Source organism: Lampetra fluviatilis, chromosome 62, assembly GCF_964198595.1.
Source record: "Lampetra fluviatilis chromosome 62, kcLamFluv1.1, whole genome shotgun sequence".
NCBI lineage: Eukaryota > Metazoa > Chordata > Hyperoartia > Petromyzontiformes > Petromyzontidae > Lampetra > Lampetra fluviatilis.
This window is the reverse complement of record NC_136336.1, coordinates 6,438,681-6,453,029: the sequence shown is the minus strand read 5'-3', so window position 1 is coordinate 6,453,029 and position 14,349 is coordinate 6,438,681. Positions and strand designations below refer to the sequence as shown.

General features: G+C 49.5%; 1 protein-coding gene across 1 annotated transcript; it reads right to left on the bottom strand.

Annotated features, from left to right (window-relative positions):
* Positions 1-2,969: 2,969 nt before the first annotated feature.
* On the bottom strand, positions 2,970-11,078 carry LOC144951337 (homeobox protein Hox-D4a-like). The gene is made up of 2 exons (XM_078881540.1): positions 10,430-11,078; positions 2,970-3,385 (listed from the first exon to the last, which is right to left on the bottom strand). Exons 1-2 carry the CDS (start codon positions 11,076-11,078, stop codon positions 2,970-2,972), a joined length of 1,065 nt encoding a protein of 354 aa, XP_078737666.1.
* Between the last annotated feature and the right edge of the window lie 3,271 nt (positions 11,079-14,349).

Sequence of the window (14,349 nt, the reverse complement as noted above, 5' to 3'; positions counted from 1 at the left end):
TTGATCAAGCAGTGGATTGGCACTGGCTGATGATGACTGTGTGTCTGTGTGTGTCTCTGTGTGTGTCTCTGTGTGTGTGTCTGTGTGTGTGTGTCTCTGTGTGTGTCTGTGTGTGTCTCTCTGTGTGTGTCTCTGTGTGTGTGATGTCTGTGTGTGTGTGTCTCTTGCGTGTCTCTGTGTGTCTGTGTGTGTGTCTGTGTGTGTCTGTGTGTGTCTCTGTGTGCGTCTGTGTGTCTCTATGCGTGTCTGTGTGTGTCTATGTGTGTCTGTGTGTGTCTCTGTGTGCGTCTGTGTGTCTGTGTGTGTGTCTGTGGGTGTGTCTCTGTGTGTGTCTCTGTGTGTGTGTCGTGCCGGCCTTTATAGGTGCTCGCTAACAGCACTTGCCCCTACAGTCTGTTACAGGCTACACGGGGGATCTTTGTCTTTGGGGCGCGTGTTGACCTGCACGAGTTAAAGCCTTCATTTGAACACGAAAAAAAACACTTTGATTTTAAAATATTTATTCTTTAAACTATTTATAGAACCCTGGTTGATGTTGTGTACGTGTGTGTGTGTGTGTTTATTGTGTATTTACGCCTGTACCAATGTATCGCTTTTTCATAATTACGTATACACGTGTGTATGTTTCTTAGTGTGCATCTGTGTGTGTGTATGTCTCAAGGTGCACCTAGCCTGGCACACACTCACATAGACACACAAAGACAAATACCCCCCCCCCCCCACACCGTATACCCTTTAACAGCACTTGCCCCAACAGTCTGTTACGGCTATACGGGTGGTCTGTGTGTCGGAGCGGTGGCGCAGTGGTTAGCGCGCTACTAATCCGGAACCCGGAGTTCGATTCCCACTCACGACTACCAACACCGAGTGGCGAATGTCACGCGGTCCTGGGCCTCCGCTAGGTGGACTCGGCCCCAAATGAGTTACCGGTGTGGTGTGTTAAACATCAGCACTGGGGAGACAAAGGCGGCCGGGCGTGGTGCTTACCACCCGTTCCCGACCTTCATAGGCGCTGCCACTCGCTGGCAGCACTTGCCCCCAAAAGTCTGCTAAGGCTACACGGGGGATCTTTGTCTTTGTGCGTGTTGTGTGTGTGTGCGTACACAGTATATCGGTGTGTTCATTGCTACAGCCGAGACAAATTGTGTAGACACGCGCGCACATCAATCGTGTTGTGTGTCTCTCATCACCATCACTGCGTGTTCACGCCAGCTGTGTCTGTCTGCACGGCGTGTCTTTTATCATCAACATCGCCACCACCACCACCGCCATCGTCGTCATGGTTCTGGATTTTATTATTACGATTTTGTCACGGATATTTACTTACTCTCAATAACGTCCCCGCTTATTTTCTTCTTGGTTCTTTCGGTAAAGTCATCACGTAGAAGGGAAGTAATAAAATAATAAAAATAAAAGATAATAAAATAATTCTCACGACGTTTCGGCCACAACGCAAGCAGCCGTCCTCAGGTGAAGACCAGGTCTGTCGGGGAGACAGCGTCTGAATGGTATTCACCTGAGGACGGCTGTTTGCGTTGTGGCCGAAACGTCGTGAGAATAATTTTATTATGTTTTATTTTTATTATTTTATTACTTCCCTTCTACGTGACTTTACCGAAAGAACCAAGAAGATGAATCCCTGCAGTCACGAAAGCTTTAAATCGAAATTTAACGTCCCCGCTTTTCCTGTGTCTCTCTGTTGGTCGTCTGCGTGTGTGCACGCGCGTGTCTGTCCATCTATCCAAGCGCGTGTCTGCCCGTACATGTCTGTCTGTCTATCGGCTCCACGTGTGTGTGTGTGTGTGTATGTCACATCCTTTCATCAGTGTGCATGTCTGTCCACCCGTGTGTGTGTGTGTACATCAATCCACGTGTGTGTGTGTGTGTGCGTGTCCGTTTGCCATCGCGAGTCTCTGTCCATCTGTCCGTCCCTCCTCATGTGTCTCCCTCCATCCTTGCAGGCGCGTCTGTGTCTGTGCGTGTGTGTGTGCGTGTGTGTGTGCGTGTGTGTGTGCGTGTGTGCGTGTGTGTGTGTGCGTGTGTGTGCGTGTGTGTGCGTGTGTGCGTGTGTGTGTGCGTGTGTGTGTGTGTGTGCGTGTGTGTGTGTGTGTGCGTGTGTGTGTGCGTGTGTGCGTGTGTGTGTGCGTGTGTGCGTGTGTGTGCGCGTGTGTGTGTGTGTGTGCGTGTGTGTGTGCGTGTGTGTGTGCGTGTGTGCGTGTGTGTGTGCGTGCGTGTGTGCGTGTGTGTGCGTGTGTGTGCGTGTGTGTGCGTGTGTGCGTGTGTGTGCGTGTGTGCGTGTGTGTGTGCGTGTGCGTGTGTGTGTGCGTGTGTGTGTGTGCGTGTGTGTGTGTGTGTGCGTGTGCGTGGAGAGCGGTGGTGTAGCGGTGAGCGCTACGCTGCACTATGAACCTGGTGACCCGGGTTCGATTCCCGCTCACGGCAAACACCAGTGACGATTATCTGAACCGGTCCTGGGCCTCCCCTAGGTCGACTCAGCCTTAAATGAGTACCTGGTGCGGTGTGTAGTAAACATCGCCGCTAGGGAGACAAAGGCGGTCGGGCGTGGTTGCTGGCCACCCACCCCCTCGTGTACCGTTCCGGCCTGTGTGTGTGTCTCTGTGTGTGTGTCTCTGTGTGTGTGTGTCTCTGTGTGTGTGTGTCTCTGTGTGTGTGTGTCTCTGTGTGTCTCTGTGTGTCTCTCTGTGTTCGTGTGTGTCTCTGTCTGTGTGTGTCTCTCTGTGTTCGTGTGTGTCTGTGTGTGTCTCTGTGTGTGTCTCTGTGTGTGTCTCTGTGTGTGTGTGTCGTGCCGGCCTTCGTAGGTGCTCGCTAACAGCACTTGCCCCTACAGCCTGTCAAGGCTACACGGGGGATCTTTGTCTTTGTGTGTGTGTGCATCCTCCACGATCCATCCTTCCAATCCAATCCATCCTCCCGTCCCCACCTTCCTTGCACCCCCCACCCCCACCGCCTTACATGGACGCAGCAATGGCCCCCATGTGCGTAGCCACTCGCTGTTGAGCAGCAACAACAACCACCACCGCCGTCGCCTTCGACGCAGACGCCGCCGAAATCGAGCCCGTCGCGGCCGACCGCGTCTTGGTGTTGGGCAGCTTGTGGTCCTTCTTCCACTTCATGCGCCGGTTCTGGAACCAGATCTTGATCTGGCGCTCGGTGAGGCCGAGCGCGTGCGCGATCTCGATCCGCCGCCTCCTGGTGAGGTAGCGGTTGAAGTGGAACTCCTTCTCGAGCTCGAGAACCTGGAGGCGCGTGTAGGCGGTGCGCGAACGCTTCGATTCACCGACGCAGATCCCGTTGGGTCCTCCTGCTGCTCCTTCTTCTGCTCCTCCTCCTCCTCCGCTGCTGCTGCTGTGGCAGCTTGAGTTGACTGCGCGCCAGAGACAAATGGAGATGTTTGTTTTTGTGTGTCGGGAGGGAGGCGGGTGAGAAAGGGGTTAAGAGACGTGGGTGGAGGATGGGGAGGTGGAGTGAGAGAGAGAGAGAGGATGATGATGGTGATGCTGGTGATGATGTTGTTGATGATGCTGGTGATGATGTTGTTGATGATGATGTTGCTGATGATGCTGGTGATGATGCTGCTGATGCTGGTGATGATGGTGATGATGTTGCTGATGATGCTGCTGATGATGCTGGTGATGTTGTTGATGATGCTGCTGCTGATGATGCTGGTGATGCTGCTGATGATGTAGTTGATGATGCTGCTGATGATGCTGGTGATGATGTTGCTGATGATGTAGTTGATGATGATGCTGCTGATGATGCTGGTGATGATGATGCTGGTGATGCTGCTGCTGCTGCTGCGGCAGCTTGAGTTGATTGCGAGCGACAGATAAATGGAGATGTTTTTATTTTGTGTCGGGAGGAGGGAGGCGGGTGAGAAAGGGGTTAAGAGACGTGGGTGGAGAGGTGGAGAGACCCAGAGAGAGAGAGAGATGATGATGGTTATGCTGGTGATGATGATGTTGATGATGCTGGTGATGTTGTTGATGATGATGCTGCTGATGATGATGATGCAGGTGATGATGCTACTGATGCTGGTGATGCTGGTGATGATGTTGCTGATGGTGCTGCTGATGATGCTGGTGATGTTGTTGATGATGCTGCTGCTGATGATGATGATGCTGATGCTGCTGATGATGCCCCCCACCCTCACTCCTCCTCCCTCCACCTCCCCCTCCTCTCAAAGCGTCCAAAGCGGCCAGCAATAAACAGCACTACTGTGCACATAACACGCGTCTCTGAATTCAACATCGTCTGCTAGCCCGCCCTGTACCGCGTCTCTGTGGAAGGGACATTGCCCGAAACGTTAGATTATAATACTTCTTCTTCGTCCATATTATTACTTTGCAATGTTGAAATAAACCGTCGCCATACACGGGATCAGAGTTTCTATTTAAAGCTTTCGTGACTGCAGGGATTCATCTTCTTGGTTCTTTCGGTAAAGTCACGTAGAAGGGAAATAATAAAATAATAAAAATACAACAATAAAATAAAATAAAATTTCGATTTAAAGCTTTCGTGACTGCAGGGATTCATCTTCTTGGTTCTTTCGGTAAAGTCACGTAGAAGGGAAATAATAAAATAATAAAAATTTTACATAATAAAATAAAATTTCGATTTAAAGCTTTCGTGACTGCAGGGATTCATCTTCTTGGTTCTTTCGGTAAAGTCACGTAGAAGGGAAATAATAAAATAATAAAAATGTTACATAATCAAATAAAATAAAATTTCGATTTAAAGCTTTCGTGACTGCAGGGATTCATCTTATTGGTTCTTTCGGTAAAGTCACGTAGAATGGAAATAATAAAAAAATAAAAATTTTACATAATAAAATAATTCTCACGACGTTTCGGCCACAACGCAAGCAGCCGTCCTCAGGTGAAGAACAGGTCTGTCGGGGAGACAGCGAAGAGGGATCAAAGTTGTTCAGGGCTAAAGGGTTAATGCGAGAGCTTAGCTCGCCTGATCTGTACCCACGTAAACGGGTGAAACGTTTAATCATTTGATGGAGTGGCGTGATTTATACAGCAGCAGCATTTGTTGTGTTCTACAATAATAATAATAACGCTTACGGTGATTTTAATCGATACGTTAAGCACCGTAATTACGACCAGCGGACCATTTTTAAATCCTTTATATTAAGTTCACTTGCTTGCTTGCGCGCTTATGACCGTGCAAATCTTTCGGTCGTTTTTCAACCCACTTCCCGTGATCCAATCGAGCTGACATTTTGCACAGACTCGTTGTGCGTTTCTTTTCGTGAAATTTTTTTTCCAAAATGTTCAACATTTTAGGGAAAAAAAATTATATTTAATTACCAATTGCTTAATGGTGGCAGGCAATCATCTGACCCATAGGTGGCAGCCATCTCAAGCCAGAGGACGAGAGGACTCTAGCCGCCCGTTTCAAAGACCAATGTGGGCTGGGTTGTGGCCCATTGAACACGCATATAAAGGATTTATAGTGAAAAACTTTGTTTTTACGGGTTAATTTTTTCTCTCCACAAACATTGCCACGGCGATGTATTATTTATTTATTAATAATTATTGTTATGATGATGATTACAATCAGAATTGCCTCTCCGATTAACCGCTGGCTGATGATGACATCGTGGGTGGCCAACTTTGAAACGAGGTCGCCGCTGGTTACTTTAGAATGTCGCGTACATTGAATAAAAAAAAATCATCTTCTTGGTTCTTTCGGTAAAGTCACGTAGAAGGGAAATAATAAAATAATAAAAATAAAACAAAAGACTACTAAAATACTACTAAAATACTACAAAAATACTACTAAAATACTACAAAAATATTACTAAAATACTACTAAAAATACTACTTAAATAGTACTAAAATACTATAAAACATACTACTAAAATACTACTAAAATACTACTAAAATACTACTAAAATGCTACTAAAATAGTACTAAAATACTATAAAACATACTACTAAAATACGACTAAAATATTACAAAAAATACTACTACTAATATAAAAAAAAAATCCAACTAACAATAATGATGTATGGTTTGGCATGTACAGGGGTGGGCCGTACGTAGCTACCCTATGTGTTTATTGCCTAAAACGTTTGAAAAATGAAGCGGGGAATGGAAAAAAACAAAAATTAACCCGTAAAAGCAAAGTTTTTCACTATTAATCCTTTATATGCGTGGCATCGGTTTTATTTTATTATTCATTTCTGTTTTTCTTGAGTAAGAGTTTCATTTTGATCACATTGGTATTTTAAATTAAATATGAAAAAATAATTTTCCTAACAAGTGGAAAATTTTCGAAAAAATTTTTCACGAAAATTCATTGTCACGCACAACGAGTCTGTGTGCAAAATGTCAGCTCGAGTGGATCACGGGAAGTGGGTTAAAAAACGAGCGAAAGATTTGCACGGTCGCAAGCAAGCAAGCAAGCGAACTTAATATAAAGGATTTAAAAAAAACCCACCCCCCCCCCACACACACACAACCCTCGAAATGATGAACGCTGCCTCTACGCACGGAGATTCGGTGTCATCATCATCAGGCGCGACCAGCGGAACGGCGCGCGTCAACGGCAGCGGGGTCGTCCATAAATGACGTCACGCGATTTTTTACCCCCCCCCCCCTCTCAAATATGACGTCACAAAGCTCTACCCCCCCCTCCCCCCCAAAACCATATTTCCATTTTGAAAATAAAACACGCTTCAAATCGCTTTAAACTATTGTCATTGTAGCGCGTATTTAATGTGGCGCTGCACTCTGATGTTGTAGGAGTGTTGTTATAACAATTAGTGTTCCATGCGTGTACGTATTTATGTATATGTGTCGGTGTATTTTATGTGTATGTGTGTATGTATATGCGTGTATGTATGTATATGCGTGTATGTATGTATATGTGTGTATGTATCTGTTTGTATGTATCTGTGTGTATATATATATGTGTATGTATGTGTGTGTATGTGTGTATGTATATGCGTGTATGTGTGTATGTGTGTATATATGTGTGTGTATGTATGTATGTATATGTGTGTATGTATATGTGTGTATGTATGTATATGTGTGTATGTATCTGAAATATATGTGTGTGTATGTATATGTGTGTATGTATCTGAAATATATGTGTGTGTGTGTATATGTGTGTATGTATGTATATGTGTGTATGTATCTGAAATATATGTGTATGTATGTATATGTGTGTATGTATGTATATGTGTGTATGTATCTGAAATATATGTGTGTATGTATATGTGTGTATGTATATGTGTGTATGTATGTATATGTATGTATGTATATGTGTGTATCTGTGTATATGTATGTATGTATATGTGTGTATGTATATGTGTATGTATGTATATGTGTGTATGTATCTGAAATATATGTGTGTATGTATGTATATGTGTGTATGTATCTGAAATATATGTGTGTATGTATATATGTGTATGTATATGTGTGTATGTATGTATATGTATGTATGTATATGTGTGTATCTGTGTATATGTGTGTATGTGTATGTGTGTATGTATGTATGTATGCATGTATATGTGTGTATGTGTATGTGTGTATGTATGTATATGTATGTATGTATATGTGTGTATATGTGTATATGTGTGTATCTGTGTATATATATGTGTATGTATTTGTGTGTATGTATCTGTGTGTATGTATCTGTGTATGTTTTTGTGTGCCACCTTCTCGCGTGCCGTGCAGGCCTTCATAGGTGCTACTCGCTAACAGCACTTGTCCCAAAACATCCGTCGCAGGCTACACGGGGAGCTCTTTCTTTGTGTGTGTGTGTGATCAATGTCTCCCTATAACCCCGATTCACGTCCGCATTCGCCGAAATCGACACGTGCCGCAAAGGTAGAGCAGCAAGAAAGTCTCCCGGCACTTGACGCTGGACTGTAAACCCGCTTACCGGTGTTGAACCCCGCTGGCGAAGGAGGCATTACGTGCAGGGTTTGATTGAGTGGCGAGAGTTGGAGGATGAGTGAGTGGGGTGAATGAGTTGAGTGAGTGAGCGGGTGAGAAGTGGGCGAGTGAGTGAGCGAGCGGGTGACTGGGTGAGAGAGTGACTGAGTGAGTAAGCGAGTGAGTAAGTAAGTAAGTAAGTGGACGAGTGGGTGAGTGGGTGAGCGAGTGACTGAGTGAGTGAGTAAGTGGACGAATGAGCGAGTGAGTGGGTGAGCGAGTGGGTGAGCGAGCGGGTGACTGAGTGAGTAAGTGGACGAGTGAGTGAGCGTGTGAGCGGGCGAGCGGGTGAGTGAGTGAGCGGGTGAGCGAGCGGGTGAGCGAGTGAGCGGGTGGGTGAGTGAGTGGGTGATTGGGTGAGCGAGTGAGCGGGTGAGTGGGTGAGTGAGTAGGTGAGCGAGTGGGTGGGTAAGTGAGCGCATGAGCGAGTGGGTGAGTGAGTGGGTGGGTGAGTGAGCGAGTGAGTGGGCGAGTGAGTGGGCGAGTGAGTGGGTGAGTGAGCGGGTGAGTGAGTGGGTGAGTGAGCGGGTGAGTGAGTGAGTGGGTGAGTGAGTGTGTGAGTGAGTGTGTGAGTGAGTGTGTGAGTGTGTGAGTGAGTGAGTGGGTGAGTGAGCGGGTGAGTGAGTGAGTGAGTGGGTGAGTGAGCGGGTGAGTGAGTGTGTGAGTGAGTGTGTGAGTGAGTGAGTGGGTGAGTGAGCGGGTGAGTGAGTGAGTGGGTGAGTGAGTGTGTGAGTGTGTGAGTGAGTGTGTGAGTGAGTGAGTGGGTGAGTGAGCGGGTGAGTGAGTGAGCGGGTGAGCGAGCGGGTGAGTGAGTGTGTGAGTGGGTGAGTGAGCGGGTGAGTGAGTGAGTGGGTGAGTGAGCGGGTGAGTGAGTGAGTGGGTGAGTGAGTGGGTGAGTGAGCGGGTGAGTGAGTGTGTGAGTGTGTGAGTGAGTGTGTGAGTGAGTGAGTGGGTGAGTGAGCGGGTGAGTGAGTGAGCGGGTGAGCGAGCGGGTGAGTGAGTGTGTGAGTGGGTGAGTGAGCGGGTGAGTGAGTGAGTGGGTGAGTGAGCGGGTGAGTGAGTGGGTGAGTGAGTGAGTGGGTGAGTGAGCAGGTGAGTGAGTGAGTGAGTGTGTGAGTGTGTGAGTGAGTGTGTGAGTGTGTGAGTGAGTGAGTGGGTGAGTGAGCGGGTGAGTGAGTGAGTGGGTGAGTGAGCGGGTGAGTAAGTGAGCAGGGGAGTGGGTGAGTCGATCCGTGAGCGAGTGAGTGGGCGAGTGATCGACTGAACGCCTGAAGGAGCGATCCGATGAATGATCTGATGAATGAGTGACGAACAACATAGACAACAACAACACAGACAACAACAACAACACAGACAACAACAACACAAACAACAACACAGACAACAACAACAACACAGACAACAACAACACAAACAACAACAACACAGATAACAACACAGACAACAACAACACACAGACAACAACACAAACAACAACAACACACAAACAACAACAACACACAGACAACAACACACAGACAACAACAACACAACAACAACACAAACAATAACAACACACAGACAACAACAACACACAGACAACAACAACAACACAACAACAACGAGGGAGTTGTGCATTGTTCACGCGTGTCTCTGTGTGTCGCTGGGTCTCTGTGCGTCTTTGTCTCAGTGCGTGTCTCTGTTTGCATCTCTGTGTGCGTCTCTGTGTGTGTCTCTGTGTGTGTCTCTGGGTGTCTCTGTGTCTCTGTGCGTGTCTCTGTGTGTCTCTGTGTGTCTCTGTGCGTGTCTCTGTGTGTGTCTCTGTGTCTCTGTCTGTACCGCGTCTGTGTGCGTCTCTCTATCCCAAATTCCGCACCAAAGCAAAGACAAAGATCCCCCGTGTAGCCTTAACAGACTGTTGGGGCAAGCGCTGTTAGCGAGCACCTATGAAGGCCGGAACGGCACACGAGGGGGTGGGTGGCCAACACCACGCCCGGCCGTGTGTCTCTCTAGTGGCGATGTTTACACACCACACCAGGTACTCATTTGAGGCTGAGTCGACCTAGGGGAGGCCCAGGACCGGTTCAAACTCCCCACCATCATCACGACCGACTCGATTAATAACCATCCACCACCACCACCACCAACCCTCACCCTCCACCAGCGCCACCAACCCTCACCCTCCACCACCACCACCACCAGCACCACCACCAACCCTCACCCTAACCCTCCATCACCACCACCATCATCACCAACCCTCCCTCCACCACCACCACCAACCCTCACCCTCCACCACCACCAGCACCACCACCAACCCTCACCCTCCACCACCACCACCATCACCAACCCTCCCTCCACCACCAATACCAACCCTCACCCTCCATCACCACCACCACCACCAGCACCACCAACCCTCACCCTCCACCACCACCAACCCTCCACCACCACCACCCTCAACCCTCACCCCGGCCACTCACCTCCAACGTGCAGCTTCTTCATCCACGCGTAAACCTGCAGCTGCTGCTGCTGCGGCTGCTGCTGCTGCTGCTGCGGCTGCTGCTGCTGCTGCTGCGGCTGCTGCTGCGGCTGCTGCAGCTGCTGCTGCGGCTGCTGCTTCGTGGTTGAAGTCACGGCGACCTCCGGACTCGATGAGTCGGAGTCTGGAACCGCTGCGTGAGTCTCGGGGCTTGAGGCTGGCCGAGCGAGCGGGCTGACATCGGGCGTGTTGCTGGTGGTGCTACTGCTACTGCTGGTGGTGGCGGTGGTGGCGGTGGTGGTGGCGTTTGGGGTCGAGATTACCGTGGGGTCTTCAAAGCAGCCGCCGAAGATTCGTTCGGAGAAGCGAGCGCTGTTCGTGGGATAAACGACGGCTGCGTTGCGGGCGTCCTGCGGGGTGCGGTGATGATTGTGGTGGTGGTGGAGGTGGTGGTGATGAGATGGGTGGTGGTGTTGGTGGTGGTGAGTAGCGTGCGAGTAGGAACGCGACTCGTGAGCTGCGTTGCGGGCGATGAATCCGGCATGCGCGCCGTGCTGATTGGAGATGTAGCTGCCCTGGGAATATTCTTCGCAAGGTGGGAATTTCGGGTCGACGAAAGTCGTCTCCATCAAATAGGAACTCATGGTCATTAATTGTGGCGAACACACAGAGAGCGAGAGAGAGAGAGAGCGAGCGAGCGAGAGCGATGGAGATGGACGGATATTTTTTAACAACAACAAAAAACCAAACTCTCCCTCCCTCCCTCCCTCTCTCCCTCCCTCCCTCTCTTTCTCTCTTTCTCCCTCTCACCCCGCCTTAGCGCACGGCGAGTTGGATGCTCAACAACAACAATAATACTAGTAGTAGGAGTGTCTAAATTAATAAATAACCCTACAGAGAGGGGAGGAGGGGGAGAGGAGGGGAGAGGAGGGGGAGAGGAGGGGGAGAGGAGGGGGAGAGGAGGGGGAGAGGAGGGGGAGAGGAGGGGGAGAGGAGGGGGAGAGGAGGGGGAGAGGAGGGGGAGAGGAGGGGGAGAGGAGGGGGAGAGGAGGGGGAAAAATCCCAACCCCCCCCTCCCCTCGCACCTCCCCCTAAACTCCCCATCCCCCCCATCCCGCACCCCCATCCTCCCATCCTCTAAAGTCCGACGAGGATGGGCTCAGTCAGGTGCGGTGGAGGAGGAGGAGGTTGAGGAAGGGGAGGAGGGGGGGGAGGGAGAAAGAGGTGGTGCTGGAGATGAGGTTGGAGGAGGGGGAGGAGGGAGGAGGGGGAAGAGGTGGTGGTGGTGGAGTAGGAGGAGGTGGTGGAGGAGGAGGTGGAGGAGGTGGAGGGAGGAGGTGGTGGTGCTGGGGATGAGGTGGAGGAGGAGGTGGAGGAGGTGGAGGAGGAGGGGGAGGAGGTGGTGCTGGAGATGAGGTGGAGGTGGTTGTGAAGGAAGAGGTGGTGGTGCTGGAGATGAGGAGGAGGAGGAGGGGGAGGAGATGGGGAGGAGGTGGGGAAGAGGGAGTAAGAGGAGGAGGTGGAGGAGGTGGTGGTGGAGGAGGAGGGGGAGGAGGTGGTGGAGGAGGGGGAGGAGGTGGGAGAGAGGGAGGAGGAGGGGGAGGAGGTGGTGGTGGTGCTGGAGATGAGGTGGAGGAGGAGGGGGAGGAGGAGGTGGAGGAGGGGGAGGAGGAGGTGGGGGAGGAGGGGAGGGGGAGGGGTGAGGCGCTCAGCCAATGGGAGACGAGGAGGAGATGGTTCAGCAGGCGGCGGAACAAATAGATGCGTGGGTCACGCAAGCGGTCAAGTTATGATTGTGTCAGTGCGTGTGTTAGTGTGTGTGTTAGTGTGTGTTAGTGTGTGTTAGTGTGTGTGTGTGTTAGTGTGTGTGTGTGTTAGTGTGTGTGTGTTAGTGTGTGTTAGTGTGTGTGTGTTAGTGTGTGTGTGTTAGTGTGTGTTAGTGTGTGTTAGTGCGTGTGTGTTGGTATGTGTGTGTTAGTGTGTGTTAGTGTGTGTGTGTTAGTGTGTGTGTGTTAGTGTGTGTGTGTTAGTGTGTGTGTGTTAGTGTGTGTTAGTGCGTGTGTGTTAGTGTGTGTGTTAGTGAGTGTGTGTATTAGTGAGTGTGTTAGTGTGTGTGTTAGTGTGTGTGTGAGTGTGTTAGTGTGTGTGTGTTAGTTAGTGTGTGTGTATGAGTGTGTGTTAGTGTGCGTGTGTTAGTGAGTGTGTTTATTAGTGAGTGTGTTAGTGTGTGTGTGAGTGTGTGTGTTAGTGTGTGTGTGAGTGTGTTAGTGTGTGTGTGTGTTAATGAGTGTGTGTGTTAGTGTGTTAGTTAGTGTGTGTGTTAGTGTGTGTGTGTTAGTGGTCAGCGCGCTACGCTACGAACCCAACACTCCGGGTTCGATTCCCGCTTGCCTCCAACACAAGCGACGATGATTATCTGAACCGGTCCTGGGCCTCCCTTAGGTCGACTCAGCCTCAAAAGGTTGTGGATACTAAACCATCGACACTGGGGAGACATAGGCGGCCGGGCAGAGCTAGCAGCACTTGCCCCAACAGTCTGTTCAGGCTATACGGGGGATCTTTGTCTTTTTTGGGGAGGGGGGGGGTTTGTCGAGAGGGGAGTTGGGTGGTGGAACTGGGGGAGACAAAGGCGGTCGGGCACTGTCCCCTTATCTCTGTGTCATTTTTTATTATTTAAATAAGTAACACGCTTTTGTCAAACACAGTCGGCTGCTTAATTTATCACGACAACATTTGTATCAGTGCGGGGTCTTTGCGTGTGGTTGTGTGTATTTGTGTTTATATATCTTAGTTTTAATATAATATAATGTATATTTTGGTGTGTATATATATATGTTTGTTTTAATATTGCGTATATATTGGTGTGTGTGTATTAGTTTTCATCTATCAGTGTGCATTTATTAGTGTCTGTATCGATGTATATATGAGTGTGCGTATATGAGCGGGGAGCGGTGGTGCAGCGGTTAGCGCGCTGCGCTACGAACCCGGCGACCCGAGTTCGATTCCCGCTCACGGCCAACACCGCTGACGATTATCTGAACCGGTCCTGGGCCTCCCCTAGGTCGGCTCAGCCTGAAATGAGTAGCTGGTGCGGTGTGTAAACATCGTCACTGGGGAGACAAAGGCTGCCGGGCGTGGTGCTGGCCACCCACCCCCTCGTGTACCGTGCCGGCCTTCATAGGTGCTCGCTAACAGCACTTGCCCCTACAGCATGTTAAGGCTACACGGGGGATATTTGTCTTTGTGTAAATACGAGTATGTGTATATGTATATATGTGTGTGTGTATATGTGTTAGGGGAGCGGTGGTGTAGTGGTTAGCGCGCTGCGCTATGAACCTGGCGACCCGGGTTCGATTCCCGGTCACGGCCAACACCACCAGTGACGATTATCTGAACCGGTCCTGGGCCTCCCCTAGGTCGACTCAGCCTGAAATGAGTACCCGGTGCGGTGTGTAAACATCGCCACTGGGGAGATAAAGGCGGTCGGGCGTGGTGCTGGCCACCCACCCCCTCGTGCACCGTTCCGGCCTTCATAGGTGCTCGCTAACAGCACTTGCCCCTACAGTCTGTTAAGGCTATACGGGGGATCTTTGTATATATGTGTGTGTGTATATATGTATTAGAGTGGTGGTGGGTGTACGACACAATCACGTTCGCGCCATCTCTAAGCAAACACGACCAACTTTTGTTTTTATAGAAATTAAAAAAAAAATTTACATGAACAAAAAATCATTGAAGGAGCTTCGGTTTTTTTCGTTCGATCGGCACTCATCAGCAAGTCGGTGGAGATATTCGCCGTCTCGCGTTGATGTCTTCGTGCTCCGGGCATCGTGGCATGTCGAACGTCGTCGTGAATCATTGATGATTGCCATCCATCATTACATTCGAATAATGTAATCATTATCCGTATATGTATAACAC

Coding starts and splice junctions, on each gene's coding strand:
- LOC144951337 (XM_078881540.1), bottom strand. CDS start 11,078: ATGACCATGAGTTCCTATTTGATGGAGACGACTTTCGTCGACCCGAAA. Junction 3,386..10,429: donor GAAGAAGCTGCACGTTGGAG/GTGAGTGGCCGG, acceptor TCTGGCGCGCAG/TCAACTCAAGCTGCCACAGC.